This window comes from Dromiciops gliroides, chromosome 3 (assembly GCF_019393635.1).
Source record: "Dromiciops gliroides isolate mDroGli1 chromosome 3, mDroGli1.pri, whole genome shotgun sequence".
Lineage (NCBI taxonomy): Eukaryota > Metazoa > Chordata > Mammalia > Microbiotheria > Microbiotheriidae > Dromiciops > Dromiciops gliroides.
In genome coordinates this window covers 609,342,407-609,359,490 of record NC_057863.1, presented here as the reverse complement: position 1 = coordinate 609,359,490, position 17,084 = coordinate 609,342,407, and the positions used below count along the sequence as shown (strand labels likewise).

Sequence of the window (17,084 nt, the reverse complement as noted above, 5' to 3'; positions counted from 1 at the left end):
TTGCTGTTCAGTTTACTCTTTATTCTCAGACTTTCAGAAGTCCTCCTTATGGTCTGCCAGGTGGGAGATTCTTTGGGCAGGAGTGATTGGAGCAATATTACCCTCCATGAGGATGAAACCAAGAGCCAAATCAAGTCTCAGGCCACATGTCTTCTACTCCTGAGAAAATGTAAGAGAAATCATGGAATCTTCTCTATAGTATTTTATAAACAGGATTGAGGTAGAAAAAAACAATACAAAAGTCAGCAAAAACAAGACTGCCAAAGCTTAAGTTCCTGCCCTTTAGTTTCAAGAGTTATTTACTGTAACAAAGAACTGTGCTAATTTGGTTTTGATTTCTACCCATCTGCAGCTGCAGTCTAGTGTAAAGAACTGGGGCTTGGAAAAGGCCTGAATTTGAACCCTGGTTCCAACATTTATCAGCCATATGACTCTGGGAAAGTCACTTTCATTGCTCTGACCCGGTTTCCTGGTTTGTAACATGGGGCTATCTGCACAGAGTTGTTGTGTGGCAAGTGCTTTGTAAATTTTAAAGTTATACAGATTTTTTCAGTGAGGTTAGCTCACAAAAGGTGCAAAGCTGTAACTAGGACAGGGTGACTGGACTTTGGATTAGATGCCAACACCTGAGCATTATGTATCCAATTCCTCACTAGTCCACCTTTCTATTTCTAGTGCCTTTGGGTTTCAGGCCTTGTCCCAGGCTCACTCTCTTTTGTTTGCTGCCTTTTTTTCTTTTGAAAGTTTGCCTAGTATAAGTGTACCACAAAGGGACCTTTGTCCCTTTAAATGTGGAAGGGCTGTTCCACAATGGTCAGTCTCATTCCAGTCGTACACCTTTTGATGCTCTGCTTTCTCAGAGGTCACCCAGTTTAGATTTGCTCCTGCCCTCAGCACCCTCTGGTTTCTTCTACACTTTCTTCCCAGAAGTTGCACTACATTCAACTGGGATGGATTATTCTCCGCACTGCAACACTCCTTGACCCCTATTTTGACACAGGAACCAGAATTTATTCACAATACAGCTCTATGGATAGCCACGGGACAGTGAAAAATGCTGGTCTTGGGAGTCAGGCAGACAAGTAAAATTCTACCTCCCGACATAAGCTGTGTCCATGGCTAAATTACTTACCTGTCAGAGCTTTAGTTTCCCCATTTATAAAAAAAGGATATTTACATTATCTATCTAGGGTTGTACTAAGGAAAAACACTTCTAAAATACCTAGAGTTAAAGAGTTAGTACCATCCATTGATTTTTCTGAAGTACTGAATGAAGAAATTGTATTGATTATTAATTAAACCAATCTACTCACAAAGAGTATGCAATCTCCACCCTTAAAACTTTTAACACAATTAGAAGATGATCAATCTAAATGTATAGAAACTTCAATTTCACTGGATCCACCTCTTATGTGACAAAATCTTTTTCCTTCTGGATTTGTTTTCTCACCGGTACTGTCTTGTCTAGAGAAAAGCAGTGCACTATTATTTTTGACATTTATTTGGAAGGGTATTAAAGAAACCCTAGGAGACAGTGTAATCATATACATGGAATTTTGGAATCAGAGAACCAAAATCTGAACCCCAAATGTCTTCTTTATTCTGTGGTCTTGGATATATAATTCAAACCTGTTTTTAACATATGTAAAATAAGTGACACTGAGATATCTAAAGTTTCTTCCAGCCTTATAGCCTATAAAAATGGAAGGAGAAACAGGATTCATAGTTAAGTTGTGTTCATCCCACCACCGAGAGAGACAGTACAAAGCCCTAGGCCTTCAGCCCTTCTTCTATGCAATAAATCCTGTATATTAAGAGGGGAATAGATAAAAATTGCACTGCTGCTGAAACCGACTAAGGAGCACAGGAAATTAGACTATTCTGGGTTAATTTTTTTTTGTTTGTTTAGAGACACAGAAATTCACATTTGCCAGTATATGGTTTGAAAAACTGATCGCATCTGAACCTTATTTCTCATATTACTATTTTGTTGTTGCTGTGAGGAAAGCACCCGAATTCATTTTTAACTAGGGACCTATATATCTGAGTCATTAATAAAATCAATTTTATTGACCCATAAGAATGAAGCTTTTTTTGTTGATACTTAGCTATAGAGTTTTCTTCTAAATTTTATAAGCTACAAAGCTTTTCAGTTAAACAAAACCAAAAACCTCAAAAATTCTCATGAAGACAGTGGACAGAACGCTGGCCTGGGAACCAGGATGATACATGGCCCCCAACAACAGTTATACCACAATCTAACTTAACCGGGCCTCAGTTTCCCCCTCTATAAAAATGAAAAACCTTCCTTACATCAGCGGTTCCAAAGTTGTGAGGCATGGAAACATATTTGATCTTGATTATCGTAACCCCACGCAATAAACAAAGGACTTTTTATACACCTGTGAGATTTTCCCCCACCCCTTAGATATGTGATTTAACTATGATAATAATCAGTTTATAGACTACAAACTGCAATTTAACATGTTTAGGTATTCTTTAGTAGCTTAAGCAAATAATGAAGGAAGACAGATACTAGTAGAGCAAATTCAAATGCTATATTGCCATCAGGTCTAAGAAACCGTCTAACTGACACTCATCTATTCTTGCAATCATCTGGTTCAAAACTAGTGGTTTCCACCTTCATGGTCAGCAACCAAGGAGACATTATCTTACATGGAAAAATGAAATCAACGGGTTTACAACTTGGCTGATGAAAGACTAATGGTTTCATTCTTTCTATTTCATACTTATTGTTACATGTACCAGTTGGGTTCTGTTTAATTTGTGAGAAGAGTTATTGTGTAGAAATATCTGTGGACCCTGAGACTTGGGGTCTTTAAGTCCTAGACCTGAGGCTGGCTTTATTGTGAGACAGGATCCCTCTCTCAATAAACCTATTTTCTTTGGCTTGGAGACTTTGGTTTTTTTTTTCATCTAACCCTGCGACTTAGAAATTTTCAAAACATACCAAACCTTCTAACACAAGTGCACCACCATTTTCCTGATTATACAGATGCATTGATTAATAAGATACAAATTACTTGTATTCATAGTAGCTGTAGGTTGACATATTTTCTCCATTAACAGATTCCAAGTACAATTGCTATCAAGTGGAATGCTGTAAATTTTTTCTTGACATTAAGGAGTCTTAATTCTGTAAAAGATTGCGACTATTAAATTATCTCTTCTGGTTGAAAATTTTAAGTGGCTAAGGCTAACTCTCCAAAATCATTATTCTTTATTTTAGCTTTAATAAAGCAAGAAAACTATTCAAAGCCAAAGATCCCACTGCCACTACCACTTTCTATATAATGAAGTGACAGGAAAACTCAAGCAACATAGGATTCCTAACTTAAAATGGAATTTAACCAACTTTTAAATGACTAACATTCTAACTACTTCTGTGTTTTGCCTTTGTCTTCAGGAGTGTGGGTGGAGCTATACTTAAGAGGGAAGCACATAACAATGGAATGTATGGATAAAATAAGGGTTTCAGGGGATCCCAGATGAAGACATATGGCCTCAGATAAGAGGAAACCAAATCCTTTTTTTGGTTGTACTATAGAATTTAGTACTTAATCACTACCAAGTGCGATTCCCTTCAAAGACATACATATAAATATCACTAATCGTTCAACTGTTGAACAGGCAACACCAAAGGAGTGTTTACAATTCTAGGAAATAATAAGCTGAAGTAATAGCCCTGACTCACAACAACTATGAGTTCAATTATAATCAAAGCACCCAGATGTTTCTTTCGATGCATCTTTGTAAAAAAATTAAAGATACTCATTATTTGGGAAGAAAGCCAGATGTTCTAAAAGGGAGGGCCCAGCCATTCTAACCCATTATCTCATAGTTTACTAGAAGGACCACAAAGGGAAAAATCATTTGTGATGGACATTCCAAGGCCAAGTTCCAGGGCAGAGAGGGCCAGTAAGGCTGGTGAATTTGAAAGGGATAAGGATCAAGACTTACTTTCAATGAGGTTTGCTCTACTTTTATGAGAAGGGTATGTCTGACAATGGGAGAACACAGTCTTGTTAAAATAATGAAGCCATGGTGAATGAGAAGCAGGATAGGTGGGAGAGTAGAAGGCACGATGGACTTTTATAAAAGGCCATACCTTCTCTTGTCCAGCTCTATCACCTACTTAGCTGTGTGACTCTGTGCAATCATTTTTCAGGGCCTCAGTTTCCTTTTCTCTAAAAGGAGTCACTTCACTAGCTTGGTTTTCGGTTCCCTTCCAGATCTAATAGGTGACAACAAAGTGGTTTGAGAAGACAATGTGTATTCATGTAATAACTATGAAATACACTGTTGCTTAAGGTAATGTCAAGGTACCAATCAAGAGATGTATCCTTTTTAGTCTGTCACATTCAAAATCAAAAGGAGCTATGGTTAACAGACACTCATTACCAAGCCCATTTCACCATGGTATGATTTTTAAAAAGAAGCTTCTATTACAGAATCATGGCTTAAAACTGTAATAATTCCAGTTGGTCATGATGTCCTTCATTTTGTTTTTATTATAGCATTGTTTGCTTAATTTACAGCAAGCAGAAAATAAGCTGGGTCTTTTTGTTTTGATCCAAACATTGATGTTTTTAAAGGTTGTACACAATATTTGTTAAAAAGAACATATAAAAATACCTTTTTAGAAGCTTCTATAAGAAAGCAAATACAAAGTTTAACCCCACAACTTTCCTCTTTGCTAGAACTGCCAGCTATTGCTACAGTTTTAAATAGTCTTTTCGTTGTTTTGAAACTATACATCCAGGAAAGTCTACAAAATTAAAGAAACGTGCATATAAATGATTGCATAGCAGAACATGAACATTAACTGCAAACAGTAAAGAAATAAAAGTTAGAAAGACTATCAAATATACAAAGGCTCTAGAATCAATTCCTTAAGTATGTTCCATAAACATATTTTAAAACCATCTTTTTTTTTTTCCCCAGGACTGGCCTAGATAACTAAAACCAAGACAGAATACAGTAGGTCTCCAAAAGGACTTTTCCCCACCAACATCTCTTATGCTTATATTTAACAAGCAATCCAAGGTTGTACTGAAATGAGGCTGGACCATGTCAAAAGCCACATTTGTTTGCAAACAAAACTACTCGCCTTTCCGAGAAATACTTGAAATCACATAACGGTCTGGTACCGTGTTCACATTTGTTTATAGCTGAGTACTGCATGTAAGATCAACGAAAAACCTGGAGAATGCAGCTTTTGTTTAACTCTAAAGCCTCCTTTGCCTCTAATTAGTTTCCATTTTATGGCAACAAAATAACATTCGATCTTAGGGGTATTATCAGTGAAACTTGCCTCACTAAAGTGAAGTATAAAGAAGAAGCCTCCCTCAGGAAGAGGTGGGCAGATTCGGATACAAATGAACACAACAACCGAACGTCATTGGCATCAAAATTGAGTTCTTAAAACACTATGCACACATACTTACATACGTACACACACACACATACACACACCCCAAACCTACTTTGAAACAATTTACTTGCCTCTAACAGTAGTAAGAAAACTAAGCAATATTATGGTTAACAGCTCTCTAAAATTCAGAATAGCTACAAAAACTGCACACATTTTTCCTAAAAATATTTCTGCTACTATCATGACCTCAAATTTTAGCTAACATTACAGATGTTTTCATTTTTCAAAATATTCAGAAACCAGGAAAAAGTAGTCTCTGCTCTAGTCCAAAAGACTAATTACTCAATCTCCCTGAAGACTCCCCAACTATCTCCTCTTCTGTGGGTACCATCTACCTGAGATGGTTCAGCTGACAAGAAAACCTTAACACCACACTGCTCCATGTACCAATGAATGTTATAGCCACAGAAGTCTCAAACCCTCCCCTCCCCCCAAGGTCCACTGTAAACCTGAAATGCCAGAGTAGTCAGTGTTCTACTGTGGCTAGTTTTCCATTTTGTTATGTTTTAAGGAACAACCTAACTTTCTAACTTAAACAGATGTTCTGTCAAATTGATAACCATTTTTGCTTCATGGATATGAACTTTATTTCTAATAGGACAATGTTGCAAATTATGGTCAACTAACAACTTTTTACCAATATTTCAAGCATAAAAAAAGAGAATCTTTACAAAAATATACAGAGACACCACAATCAAATTGGTAGCTGCCCATGACATTTAACAAACTGGACTCTTAAGAGTGGCTTCTCAACAGTATATCATTTTAATTATAATAACCATTGCCTGCTACAGGGAAAACTGACAAAAGTAAAAGTTTTGGGGGATTTTTTTTGTCTTTTTTTTAAAAAGCACTGTTGCAACATTGTATTCCTGATAATTTAGTAAACTGAACTAAGAGTAAATGAATGATACATGCCTAAAAACATTATGGTTATGCTTAGTGGCCACTGGACTTTGGACTAGTCCAGGACCTCGATCTAGATTTTGACCTAGACCTAGACTGTGATCTTGACTGGGATTTGGATCTGGCTGGTTCTTTTTTCCTTGATTCCTTTTCGTATCTTGAGCCTGACTTATAATGTGTTTTGGAATCTGTTTTAGAAGTGCCTCTAGTTTTGGTGTGAGATGCAGACCTAGAACGTGATTTAGCCTTCATTTCTTTCTTGGGCTGGGACTTGGATCGTGATCTTGAATTGGATTTAGACCTCGAAAAAGACCGGTTTCGGTGTTTGAATCTTTCAAAAAAGAGGAGACATTAGATTAGCGTAAAAACACGGTTTCCTCCTAAATCTGATATTTATCATTCTTAGAGTAAATAATTTCCCCTGACATTGATTCATTATCTCTGCATTGTAATAGATCAGAACAAAACTAATTACCTATCATTGTCTGAATGGCTTCTGCTACGGCGTGGTCTTCCAGTAGGTCTACTGCTAAAAGGCACATCAGAAAAAGTAGAGAATGAGAAATGTCTACTTATGTAGATGATTAAAATACTGGCTTAAAAAAAGATATGCACTTAGAGCCAAATCATTATTTTAATGTCAATAAATCATGCAATATATGATAGTTCCTACATGTGGTTACAAGTAGAGTATACAAAAATTTCAGAGTATTTTTTAAATTCTTAACAGCCAAACAGTAAATGTGCTCTTGTTTTCCAAGAGACTGCTCCAGAGTTAAAAACCACACATCACACTTACTTTCTAGGACTATAAGATCTTCTGTAGTTGTAATCAAAAGAACGACTCCTAGACCTCCTCCTTTCATAACTTCGGCTTCTGGATCGCCTATATCTGTCATAGTCATCGTAGCGAGAGGAGCTGTATACATTTCTCCCTTCCTTGGCTTTCATTTGATTTGGTGCTGTGGAAAAAAGTTTTTTATTTAATGTCTCAAGTGACCACTTTCAAATTTTCATCATAAACAACCAGCTTTTTCAGCTTTTTAATACCAATAGCCTCACTATTGTTTTCTGCAGAGGCTAGATGTGAAACTGCATCCTAAGTAAAAGGAAGGTTTTAAATTCTTTTACATTTCCAAAGCAAGGTAGAGAGTTGGCCTCAGAGTCAGAAAAACCTGGGGTCAAGGCAACTCTCTTAAGACCATACCTTACCTAGGAAATTGCTACTAGCCTTGTATTGGTGGAGAAAAAGTCTTCACCTGGGAGTTGCCCATGCCAAAGAAATCATAGGTCCAGTCCCTTATCCTTGGATAACTTTTTCATGACAACCTTTTTATTCCAAAAATTTCAATGCCTTTCAGCAACTTTAGTATGTAGCCTGACTACTTGATATGCTGTTGTTCAAGGTGTGCCAATTATTTTCAACAGCAAGCAGGTCAGAGAAAACATGAGGTAAATCCACTGCCCCAAATGATAAAATATATATATTCCAAAGTCAAAGAGAGAGACTTCGCATTGAGTTTATCCTGATGAATGGTCTTTTGGGAATAGTACAAAGACACTTCTCACTACTTATATAAGTAACTACTAAGTCCATCCTGGGGTCTTACAAGCACAGTGGAAAATGGTCGAATGCAGTATGTGTGTGTGTGTCCGTCCCATTGTCCCTTGTCCACCCCCCACCCCCACCCCCCAGAGACATTTAGCAAAATAATACCATGTCCTAATTTTCCCTACACAGAGCTGCCACGAAATTTTGGTCCTTAGTAATTAATGTTACACAAAATGCATTAGTTTAAGTCTATCTAGTTATTATAAATCATGATCCAATCGTATTTTTAAAAATTTACATGATCTGTGAGGTAGAAGTTTCAAACTTACAACTAGTAGATTTTCCCATTGATTCCATATGTCAAGTAAGAAAACATTTGTGCAATCAATGAAAATTCTCATTACCAGATGAAGGAATCTCAGAAAAAAAATAACTATTTAGAAATGACTTATCAGAAAGTTGTATAGAACCACACTTACTTTTGCGATCCCCTTGTGCAAACTGGATTTCTATTTGACGTCCACAAATCCATTTTCGGTCCAAATTATGCAGAGCATCTTCAGCATCACGAACATCTTCAAATGTGCTAAATGTTAAGGGGCTTGGGAAAGTTTTGCAAACTTTGATATAGAACAAAAGCTTAACTGGCAAAAATGGCACATTCCATGATCTGTCCACCCCTCCCCAAGAAAACCAACTAGGTAATCGATACTTACTTTAAAATCAAGCCATCTGTTTTTAAAAGTCACAAAATCTTATTATATATGCAAAGAAATTATGAAGCCATTATAAGAAAAAATCAGTTATTTTCCTAATTGAATCTCTTCAAAACTAAAAAACAAAAGCTTAAAAAACAAAAACAGCAGAAAATATCCCTAGTCTGAGTTTCAGGAGTGATCTTTTTTATATTTTGCTCAGCACTAAATGGAATTTCCTTAAAATTATACCAAAAAATATTTCCTCATTTTCTCCATATACTAAACAAAACCAAAAATATGCAAATACCAAAAGCTCCTAGGTAAACAAATATAACAACCTATCCTACAAGAGCTGAAATCTAAAACTAAGTATAAGACCTCTTTTTTTTTGGTGTTTTAGGCCCCTTAAATGTGTCTAATACCAGAGTTTCATCCACTTATCTGTCTTGCAATAACCACTAAGGTTATTAGTGTCCTATATATAGTATTAGGTAGTAAAATGGCTGCCCTTCTACTGTGTGTATAAATATGAAATTACTAAGCATCTAAAGTAAGTCATGGTCAGAAGCGTATGGTCTTGGCACAACTCTGTATAAGAGGTACTACCAAGAAATGAACAAAGACCATTTAATGGGATGCTGAAATGGACAACCAATTCCAGAGTCCTGAGTCCAACACTAAATGAACTGTTTCATGCAAAGCAGATTTGGGAATGATTTTCTAGTTGGGAATTTCAGAATACTTACACATATAACTTCTATCAACAGTTCGAAGTTTGCTGGGGCTCAGAGCTTTCCTCTCAAACCTCTCTATTTCAGTAAATAGGCAAAAAGGAGTGAGAACTTCCAAATAGCAGCTAATTATCATCCAAATATAGTTCTATTCCCATACTCCTCCACTCAGCTGCCATCCCAGAGGCTTTCTACATTGTTTAAAAGTAGGCCTATACCCTGTAAAGTCTTTGACTTGGTGGCTATGGGAAAGAACAAGGGCTAGGTTTGTTCAGTCTACCTGCTAGTCAAAGGTCAATGTTTTAGACTCACACTGCCACTTCTTTTGACATTAACTAGGAAGAAGTTGTGTTTCTAGAGTTAGCCAGACACATCATGAAGAGACACACACCTCTGAGGTAGATCTCTGTAGGACTGAAAAAAATTCTGGCACACTGTTGAGACCAAATGGTCTAATTTTCAAGTGATTACTTGCTTTCTTTCCTGAAGTGATGACACCAGGCCTTATCATAAAATAGATGGGCTTTCATAAGAAATCCTTGGGGAAAAAAAATAGGCCTCTAATTTAAAAATATTGGGGAGCTAGGGAGAAGAAATTACCTTAGAATACTTGAAGTAAATAGCACCCCTTGGAGAGTTTTAGGGGAATAATTTTAGGATAATTAAAAACAGGCTTTAATATACTGTAAGCGGATTTATAATATTCTTTAGCCAGAGGTTGTATTAATCAAAACCAAAAAAGTTATAAAGGATTTAGTGGGGAAAAAAATCATTAATAGAGCCAGCAATAATAGTCTTAAGGGAAATAAAAGATTTTTGTGGCATATCTCTAACCTTTGCAGTGCCCTTCTTCATATCTATCCCTTGGTATGAACAGAAAATGAAGACAGACTTGCCAGATCCTGGCGTTACATACTGGCTCAGTGACAGGGAAGTAGGAGGATAAATAGGGCCGGGGAGGGTTAGATATGATCATTATAGTGTCCTGAATAAGGATATGCTTTGAGAACTCTCCCAAATGCACAATTTTTCACCCTCCTTTCTTCATCAAATTTTCTTTTAGAAATCAGATACCACCAACACTTAAGTGTCTCTAGTAGTTTTAATTCATTAGAATTAGCTTTCTTGAAATAACTACTTTCCCCCTTCTGGTATAAAAGGCAAATATTCTGTTTCTGCCTCAAGCACTATATATTTGAGTCAAACTATAGCAAACCATAGTTCATTCACATGCCACCTAACAACCAGGAAAAAGTGGAAAGTTAATCTTTTTGCCAGTGAAAACTATCTTTGCCATATCAAACACCAATGGTCATGTTTTGAAGAAACTGTTCCTGTCCTTCCTGAAGCAAAGTCTTTACTGAATTCACTGGACTCCAAATTTGACCTTGATTACATGCTGGCTCAATCAGGGTTTGATTCATTAATATACTTCCACCCACCAAGTCACAGGCTTTACTGGGAAATCATCAGGACAAGCAGGCTGACTCAGGGTTCCAGGAGGTTCAGCATGGATCTAGCAGCTGGAATTTTTCCTTAAGTAAGAGACTAAACAGCTGGTATAAATGAGAAGACACCACAGAAGTACCATCACATATGATGGAGTTAAGGTGAAGCAGGAAATATGGTAGCCACCTGAAACTCCTGGTCAGACCATCTGACATTTCTGACCATGGCCAGCAGAGCTGAGCTACAGAAGGGAAAGTGTGTACAGTTCCAGAAACCAATGATTACTGTTACTATGAAACCTACCACCAGAAAAAGTGCCATTTCTGGTAGCTCCAAGCCCAGACAACCACCAACAATAAGTTTTCAAATGACTACTAATCTACACTGATTTGCCACTTCTTGAAGGGATGGTTCTTCAAAGACTCACTGAACCCTGGAGCTATGTACTCCCCCAAATGGCTTTTTGTCTGCTGTACCGTGATATAAGTGCTAAAAACTGTCAAGCCCCAATCTAATACTTATATATTCTGAGCTAAAACTCAACTGTGTTATATGGCAGATACATTTTATCTTGACAAGCTGAGAAAGAATGCATTTTATACAAGACCACAATCACAATTATCAACAGCCCCCACAATTAAGATACAGGTTTTGTCATTAGACCAAACCAGAATCAGTTTGCAACTTTTAACTGCTTATACAAAAACAAAAGGAAAATTGTTATTCCGTAGGATACATCAGGTATGACTCCTTTAATCTTGGCCATCATTCAACTTCATCTTGACCTTTAACTCTTTAAGTGCTTGTCAGAAGGACTTGTCATGAGATGCTTGGTCAAATATGACAGATGGCTTTATCTTTTACTTTGAAAAACAACCTTTTCCCCCTTTTGTAGATAAAGCGAAGCTTTGTCTCCCATTATGGCTTGTCCTTCTTCCAGCTTTTCTTTATTTTTTCTTTTCCCAAAATCTCCCTTCTCTTCAAGCCTGATCCTTAAGAGGTCTTTGGCTTGTCTACTTGCCTTAATTGTTGAACTCTACTCTAAAGGTTCTTTCATGCTTTCTCTTTGGGGTCGCCATAACTGTACAGCTTTACATTCTCTGAGGCAACAACAGAGGACAGCAAATTAGGGGACAATATTAAAGAAGTTTACCTCATTTTTAAACAATCTGCTTTGATCAAGTGTTTCAAATTATCAAAAGACAAGAAAACCAACCAACATTTTGCTAAGCACAAAAACATTACATTTAGTTTGACTTACATTAAAAATGTGGTAGCAACCACGGAGTACAACACACGAAAGCTTAAATCACACATTAGAATTATCGATTTGCGTTTCAGCAGCGTGACTGGAAATTAATTTTTAATACTATTTTTGATTAGATCTCATAGAAATAAATAATAGCAATGAGCAATGTATAAGTTAATTTCCAAAAATCTGATGACACAAAACACTCATTAGATACAGCACAAAAATAAACTACTTTTAGATGTGTTACCTCTTACACAAACTTGAATTTCAAACTTCAACACCCCTCACTACTCAGCCATCTGAAGAAAGGATATTGAACGTAAGCAAATCCTCTTGGACGACGAGTGTAGAAATCAAGTGGCACATACACATCAACTATGGGACCATAACGACCAAATTCCCGGCGCAAGTCTTCAGACCTAGAATACCACCAAAGATACCTCAAATTTTTTTATGTTCTGTCACTACCAATCATTTCTTTGAACTAAAAACTATGGAATATTTCTATGTAAACCAACTTCTTCCACAGAAATGGGGTGAAACTTTGAAGTGTATTATGGCTTCAAAAAAAGCTTGAAGGAGTCACATAGCAGGGACTGAAAGCCAGGAGAATGGATTCTCTGCTATTATTTGCCAGATGTATAGGAATCTTTAGTACTTATCCTCTCAAAACCTCAGTTTCTTCATCTAAGGAATGCAGGGATTAACATGTTCTCCAAATTCCCTTCCAGCTCTAAAAATGTACAAAAATGAATCGGCACAATATGGGATAGGGACTGGATCTGAAATTTCCCAGATAAGGAGCACCTCTGTAGCTCAGAGAATTGCCTATAAAACTACAAGGTGGTGTGACTGGTCCAGGTCTTCCTGGCCCCTAGATGGTCTAACTCAAAACATACCTTAAAAAAATAAAGGAAAATGAAGATGTTATTTTAAAATATGCAAATTCAGCTTACAATGAAAACTGAACATTTTAAATATTCTATTTCTATTAGGTATGAGGGCATGGAGATGATTTCAATAAAGTTCCTTTCCAGCTCTGAAATATCTTTGATCCTATTTTGTAGGTAAATTAAACACCAGCGACAGCTTTACTAATCAACAAAATCTACTCATAACTGACATTTTGTTTCTATCCACACTGTTAAATAAATAAAAACAAGTCTGAACAACAAAAGACATCTGACATTTTCCTCTCTGCTGTACTGAATGACATCAATTTTCAGGAAAACATTAAGCATTTTTATTGTTTCTAAAGATTAAAATAACTCCAGTGGTGACTAGTGAAGAAAGGCTGAACTGCAAACAGTACAAAATTGAAAAATCCAAATTCTAAGTATCATGGGATTTCAAATATTGATTCCCCTTTAACTGAAATACTGAGCAATCTGTTAACATGCTTTTTTACATATGCCCCATAATGCCTAGTGGGGAAAAGGAAAAATTTAGGATTTCCTTTTTCCTCCAACTCTGGGCTGTGCCAACATAAATCACCCTCTCCCCCAATCCTTTCGAAGAAAACAAGGAACCCTAACATTTTCAAAGTCTCCGTCTTCAAAATATCTTTAAAAAAAAAAAAAGGACTGGTTCCATTAACTAGAATCAAATCGTGCAATTCGAAGGAAGCCTATTTATGATGCAGACCATTTATAATCTTACAACTCTCCGGGGCAGTTTAAGCTTCGCCAATCCCGCCCCCCCCCAAAAAAAAAAATTGAAAGGGGAGGGGACCCCACCAAGATACAATTTAAATCCTTTTCCCCAAGGCTAGGCTAGGCTAGGCTAGGCTAGGCGATCAACTGAAAACCAAACCCAGGCGCTACAACAACAGGAGGAGTGGCGTCACCCCCGCCCCCCCTCCCGCCTCCCTCCGTTATTTTCACGCACAGGCGGGCACCGTGGGGGCATTTTTTCTTCTCAGAAGGCCCAGGACACCCCGCCCCACGAGCGCGAAGTCGGGATGGGGGGGCACGGACGGCGGGGAAGGTGCCCTCGTGATTAAAGAGGCTACGTTTTCGGGAGGGCGGGCGTGCGTGCGGGTGGGGGAGTGTGAGTGTGTGTACATGTGTGCGCGCGCGCTGGGGGATGGGGAGGGGGGGGGAGGAGGCTGGGCCTGGGGCCTCGCCTGCGGCCTAGCTCGGGAGCCCGGGCCCGCCCGCCATGTTGCGCCCCGGCCTCTGCCTCCACCCTGTCTCCTCCGGGCTCAGTTTTCGCTCCTACGGTCGCCGCCGCCGCGGCCCCCGCCCCTACGGCCGTCGCCGCCGCCTCCCGCTGCCTCCCGCGGTGCCCCGGGTTCCGCCACTTACACACACCTGGTGTCGTCGGCCACATTCCTCACGAACAGGGACGTGTTGGGCGGGCGCAGGTAGCGGGACATGGCGGTGGCGAACGGGGCGCGAGGCGCGGAGGGGCACGAGGCGGCGGCAGCGGCGACGGCAGCGGCGACGGCGGCACAGGCGCTAACGGGCGAGAGCGAACCGTCCGCGCGCGGCTGCTGCGGCTGCTCTCACGCACGCACGTTACGTACGCACCCGCTCCCACCCCGCTCGCCCCACTACGGCAACTGCCTGTTCTCGCGAGACCTGCCCCATTAGCTCTCTCCACCCTCCCCCCCTTCCCCCTCCTCCAGCGTGTAAGCCTTTGCCTGAGCCTTTTCCACCCGAAGCCCTCCCTCCACCCCGCCCTCGCCGCTGCTTCTCTGCGATCGGGGGCTCCCTTGGGGTCGCGTGCTCGGTTCCTTTTCCCGCGAGAGCAGGCGGGCGGGCGCGCGCCGCTCCTCCCCTCCCCCTCTCCCTGTCCAGTCTAGGTCTCGTTCATTCACCATTCATTCATTGTTCCTTTCTCCGGCCCCTAACCGCCTCCGAATCCCGCCTTTTCTCCCCCTCCCCCACCTCCTGCTGTCTCTGCCGGTTAGTGACCCTCACCCCGCGTCCTTAACCAACCGCCTTGCTCGTAGTTTCCCGCCAAAACCCGGACTCTCCGGGAACAATAGAAGTGGGGAGCTGCCTGCGGGCACGTCCTGCGGAAACCCTCAACTGGTCCCCCACTCACTTTAAATCCTGCGTGGCGAGGAGACCTGAAGCGCTTTCCTAATGGGGTTTAGACCTGGCATTTCTCCCTCTCCCCCCCCCCCCCCCATTACGGAGTGGAAAACAGACGGGATCCCGGATCGATGGGCTGAGTGCACACGAGGAAGAAGCCGCAAAGGCGGGGAATCCAAACCTTCGTCCTCCCGACTCCAGTCCGTGCCAACCACAACATGGTGGGGGGCGAGGGGGGGGGTCTACAAATGTATCCCCGAACCGAATGGAATCTCTAAATGCTTTGGTGTCCGAGCTGGGATTGCTCAGCCTTCGCGACTCCCGGGGCTGCACACGCCCTCCCCCCGCTTGTCAGTAATCTACTGTCTCTGCCAGTTAAGCGGCTTGTCCCGGGGTCACCGAGAGAGCTACTGTCTGTATTACATGTTGAGGTCCGAAAGCGTCTACGCAGGGTGCGAGGTGTCGGGGCTACCGCCAGAGAGCGGAGATCTGGAGCCTGTGATGAGATGCCCACGATATAACCTTCAAAGAAGAGACAGAGACAGAGAGGGAAACTGAGGGGAACAGAGAGAAGAAGACAAGGACAGAGACCCCAGGATTGAGGGGGCTAGTTGCACACCTCAAGATATTTTAACATTATTTTTGTTAGGGCCTTCCCCTCAGGTCACCATGATATACTTATATAGATATTATTTGCCTATCTGTTGATATGTTGTATCCCTCTAGTGGAATGTAATTTCCTTGACCAATTTCATTTTGTCTTCTAGGACAGGGTTCAGCTACGAGGAACAGATTCTTCCTGACAGGACTTGGAATTCTGAAGCAATCAGCAATTGGCAGGTCACTGTTCTAGGTGTTGAGGACAAAAGCCAAAATAGCCCCAGCCCTTAAGGTGATTATAGTCTAGCCAGTAAATACATGTATATTCGTAGCGATACACAAAATAGTTTGTGTGTGTATGTCTATGTGTAGAGAGATGTATAGTGTAAGGTTGCTAAAATTCTAGCTAGTCTGTCTAAAATATCTAATGAGTGGTCACCAATAAATTAGAAGCTTTAGCACCAATCTTTGGGCATTTAACATTTATTAAAGCATACCAGGTATTCATGTGGACTTCAGAAAGTTAAGAAAAGGCCTGTCTAGCCTAGAGTTCCAGCCTGGTCAGGTTCTTCCTCAAGTCCTCTGCCAAGAGCCTGCTTCAACTATGCAAACTGAGTGTGGAAGCTTTTTATAGGTCCAGAGCAGAGGCAGTCCTTACACACTGCTCAAGCTGATCGGTAGGCATCATCCAAATCCATTGGTTCACTGGACTTGAAGGTGGTCTCGAGTTGAATTAGCTTCTGAGAACAATACCTTCTTAAGGGCTAGCCAGGTGTGATTACAATCTAGGTAACCTGCTGTAGGCTAATCAGCAGTCAATCACTCTCACTTAATTCAATCAGTTTAGATTAATCTCCAGGTGAGCCTTAGAGTATCTGCCAAATCCCATTATTTTATCACAATAGATATGAATCAATCAATCTATCTATCTATCTATCTATCTATCTATCTATCTATCTATCTATCTATCTATCTATCTATCTATCTATCTATCTATCTATCTTGTATGTATACTCTCTATATCAAGATATGGACCTCATTATATTTCTCTATCTATTTATATAACTATATACACACATTATTTTGTGTATACTTATAGATGTACATGAATTTCCTGGCTAGACTGTGATCTCCTTAAGGGGCTTGGTGCTGTTTTGACAGCTAGGTGGTGTAGTGGACAGAGTGCTGAGGCCTGGAGTCAGGAAGACTCCTCTTCCTGAATTTAAATCCAGACTGAGACACTAGGTATGTGACCCTGGGAAAGTCACTTAACCCTGTTTGCCTCAGTTTCCTCATCTGTAAAAATGAGCTGGAGAAGGAAATGGCAAAACCACTCCAGTATCTTTGCCAAGAAAACTTCAAATAAGGTCACAAAGAGTTGGACACAAGTGACCAACAAC

At 40.0% G+C, this 17,084-nt stretch overlaps 1 protein-coding gene across 5 annotated transcripts; it reads right to left on the bottom strand.

Annotated features, from left to right (window-relative positions):
- SRSF10 (serine and arginine rich splicing factor 10) lies at nt 1-14,577 on the bottom strand. 5 transcript variants are annotated; one of them, XM_043992267.1, is made up of 7 exons: nt 14,350-14,575; nt 12,358-12,462; nt 8,393-8,496; nt 7,161-7,323; nt 6,837-6,890; nt 6,591-6,692; nt 1-159 (listed from the first exon to the last, which is right to left on the bottom strand). In XM_043992267.1, exons 1-7 carry the CDS (start codon nt 14,418-14,420, stop codon nt 138-140), a joined length of 621 nt encoding a protein of 206 aa, XP_043848202.1. In that variant the 5' UTR covers nt 14,421-14,575; the 3' UTR covers nt 1-137. The 5 variants fall into 5 exon arrangements, with proteins under 5 accessions (XP_043848202.1, XP_043848199.1, XP_043848201.1 ...); XM_043992264.1 differs by lacking the exon at nt 1-159 and having other exon boundaries at nt 494-6,692; nt 6,837-6,887; nt 14,350-14,577; XM_043992266.1 differs by lacking the exon at nt 1-159 and having other exon boundaries at nt 494-6,692; nt 6,837-6,887; nt 14,356-14,577.
- Nucleotides 14,578-17,084: the final 2,507 nt, after the last annotated feature.

What these genes read in the sequence shown, in the direction of transcription:
- SRSF10 (XM_043992263.1), bottom strand. Translation starts at nt 14,420, where the DNA reads ATGTCCCGCTACCTGCGCCCGCCCAACACGTCCCTGTTCGTGAGGAAT. An exon ending in AGAGGATTTGCTTACGTTCA is followed by an intron (nt 8,497 to 12,357) that starts ATATCCTTTCTT and finishes AACATTTAGCAC; the next exon opens with ATTTGAAGATGTTCGTGATG. An exon ending in AGCCATTCAGACAATGATAG is followed by an intron (nt 6,693 to 6,836) that starts GTAATTAGTTTT and finishes CTTTTTTGAAAG; the next exon opens with ATTCAAACACCGAAACCGGT.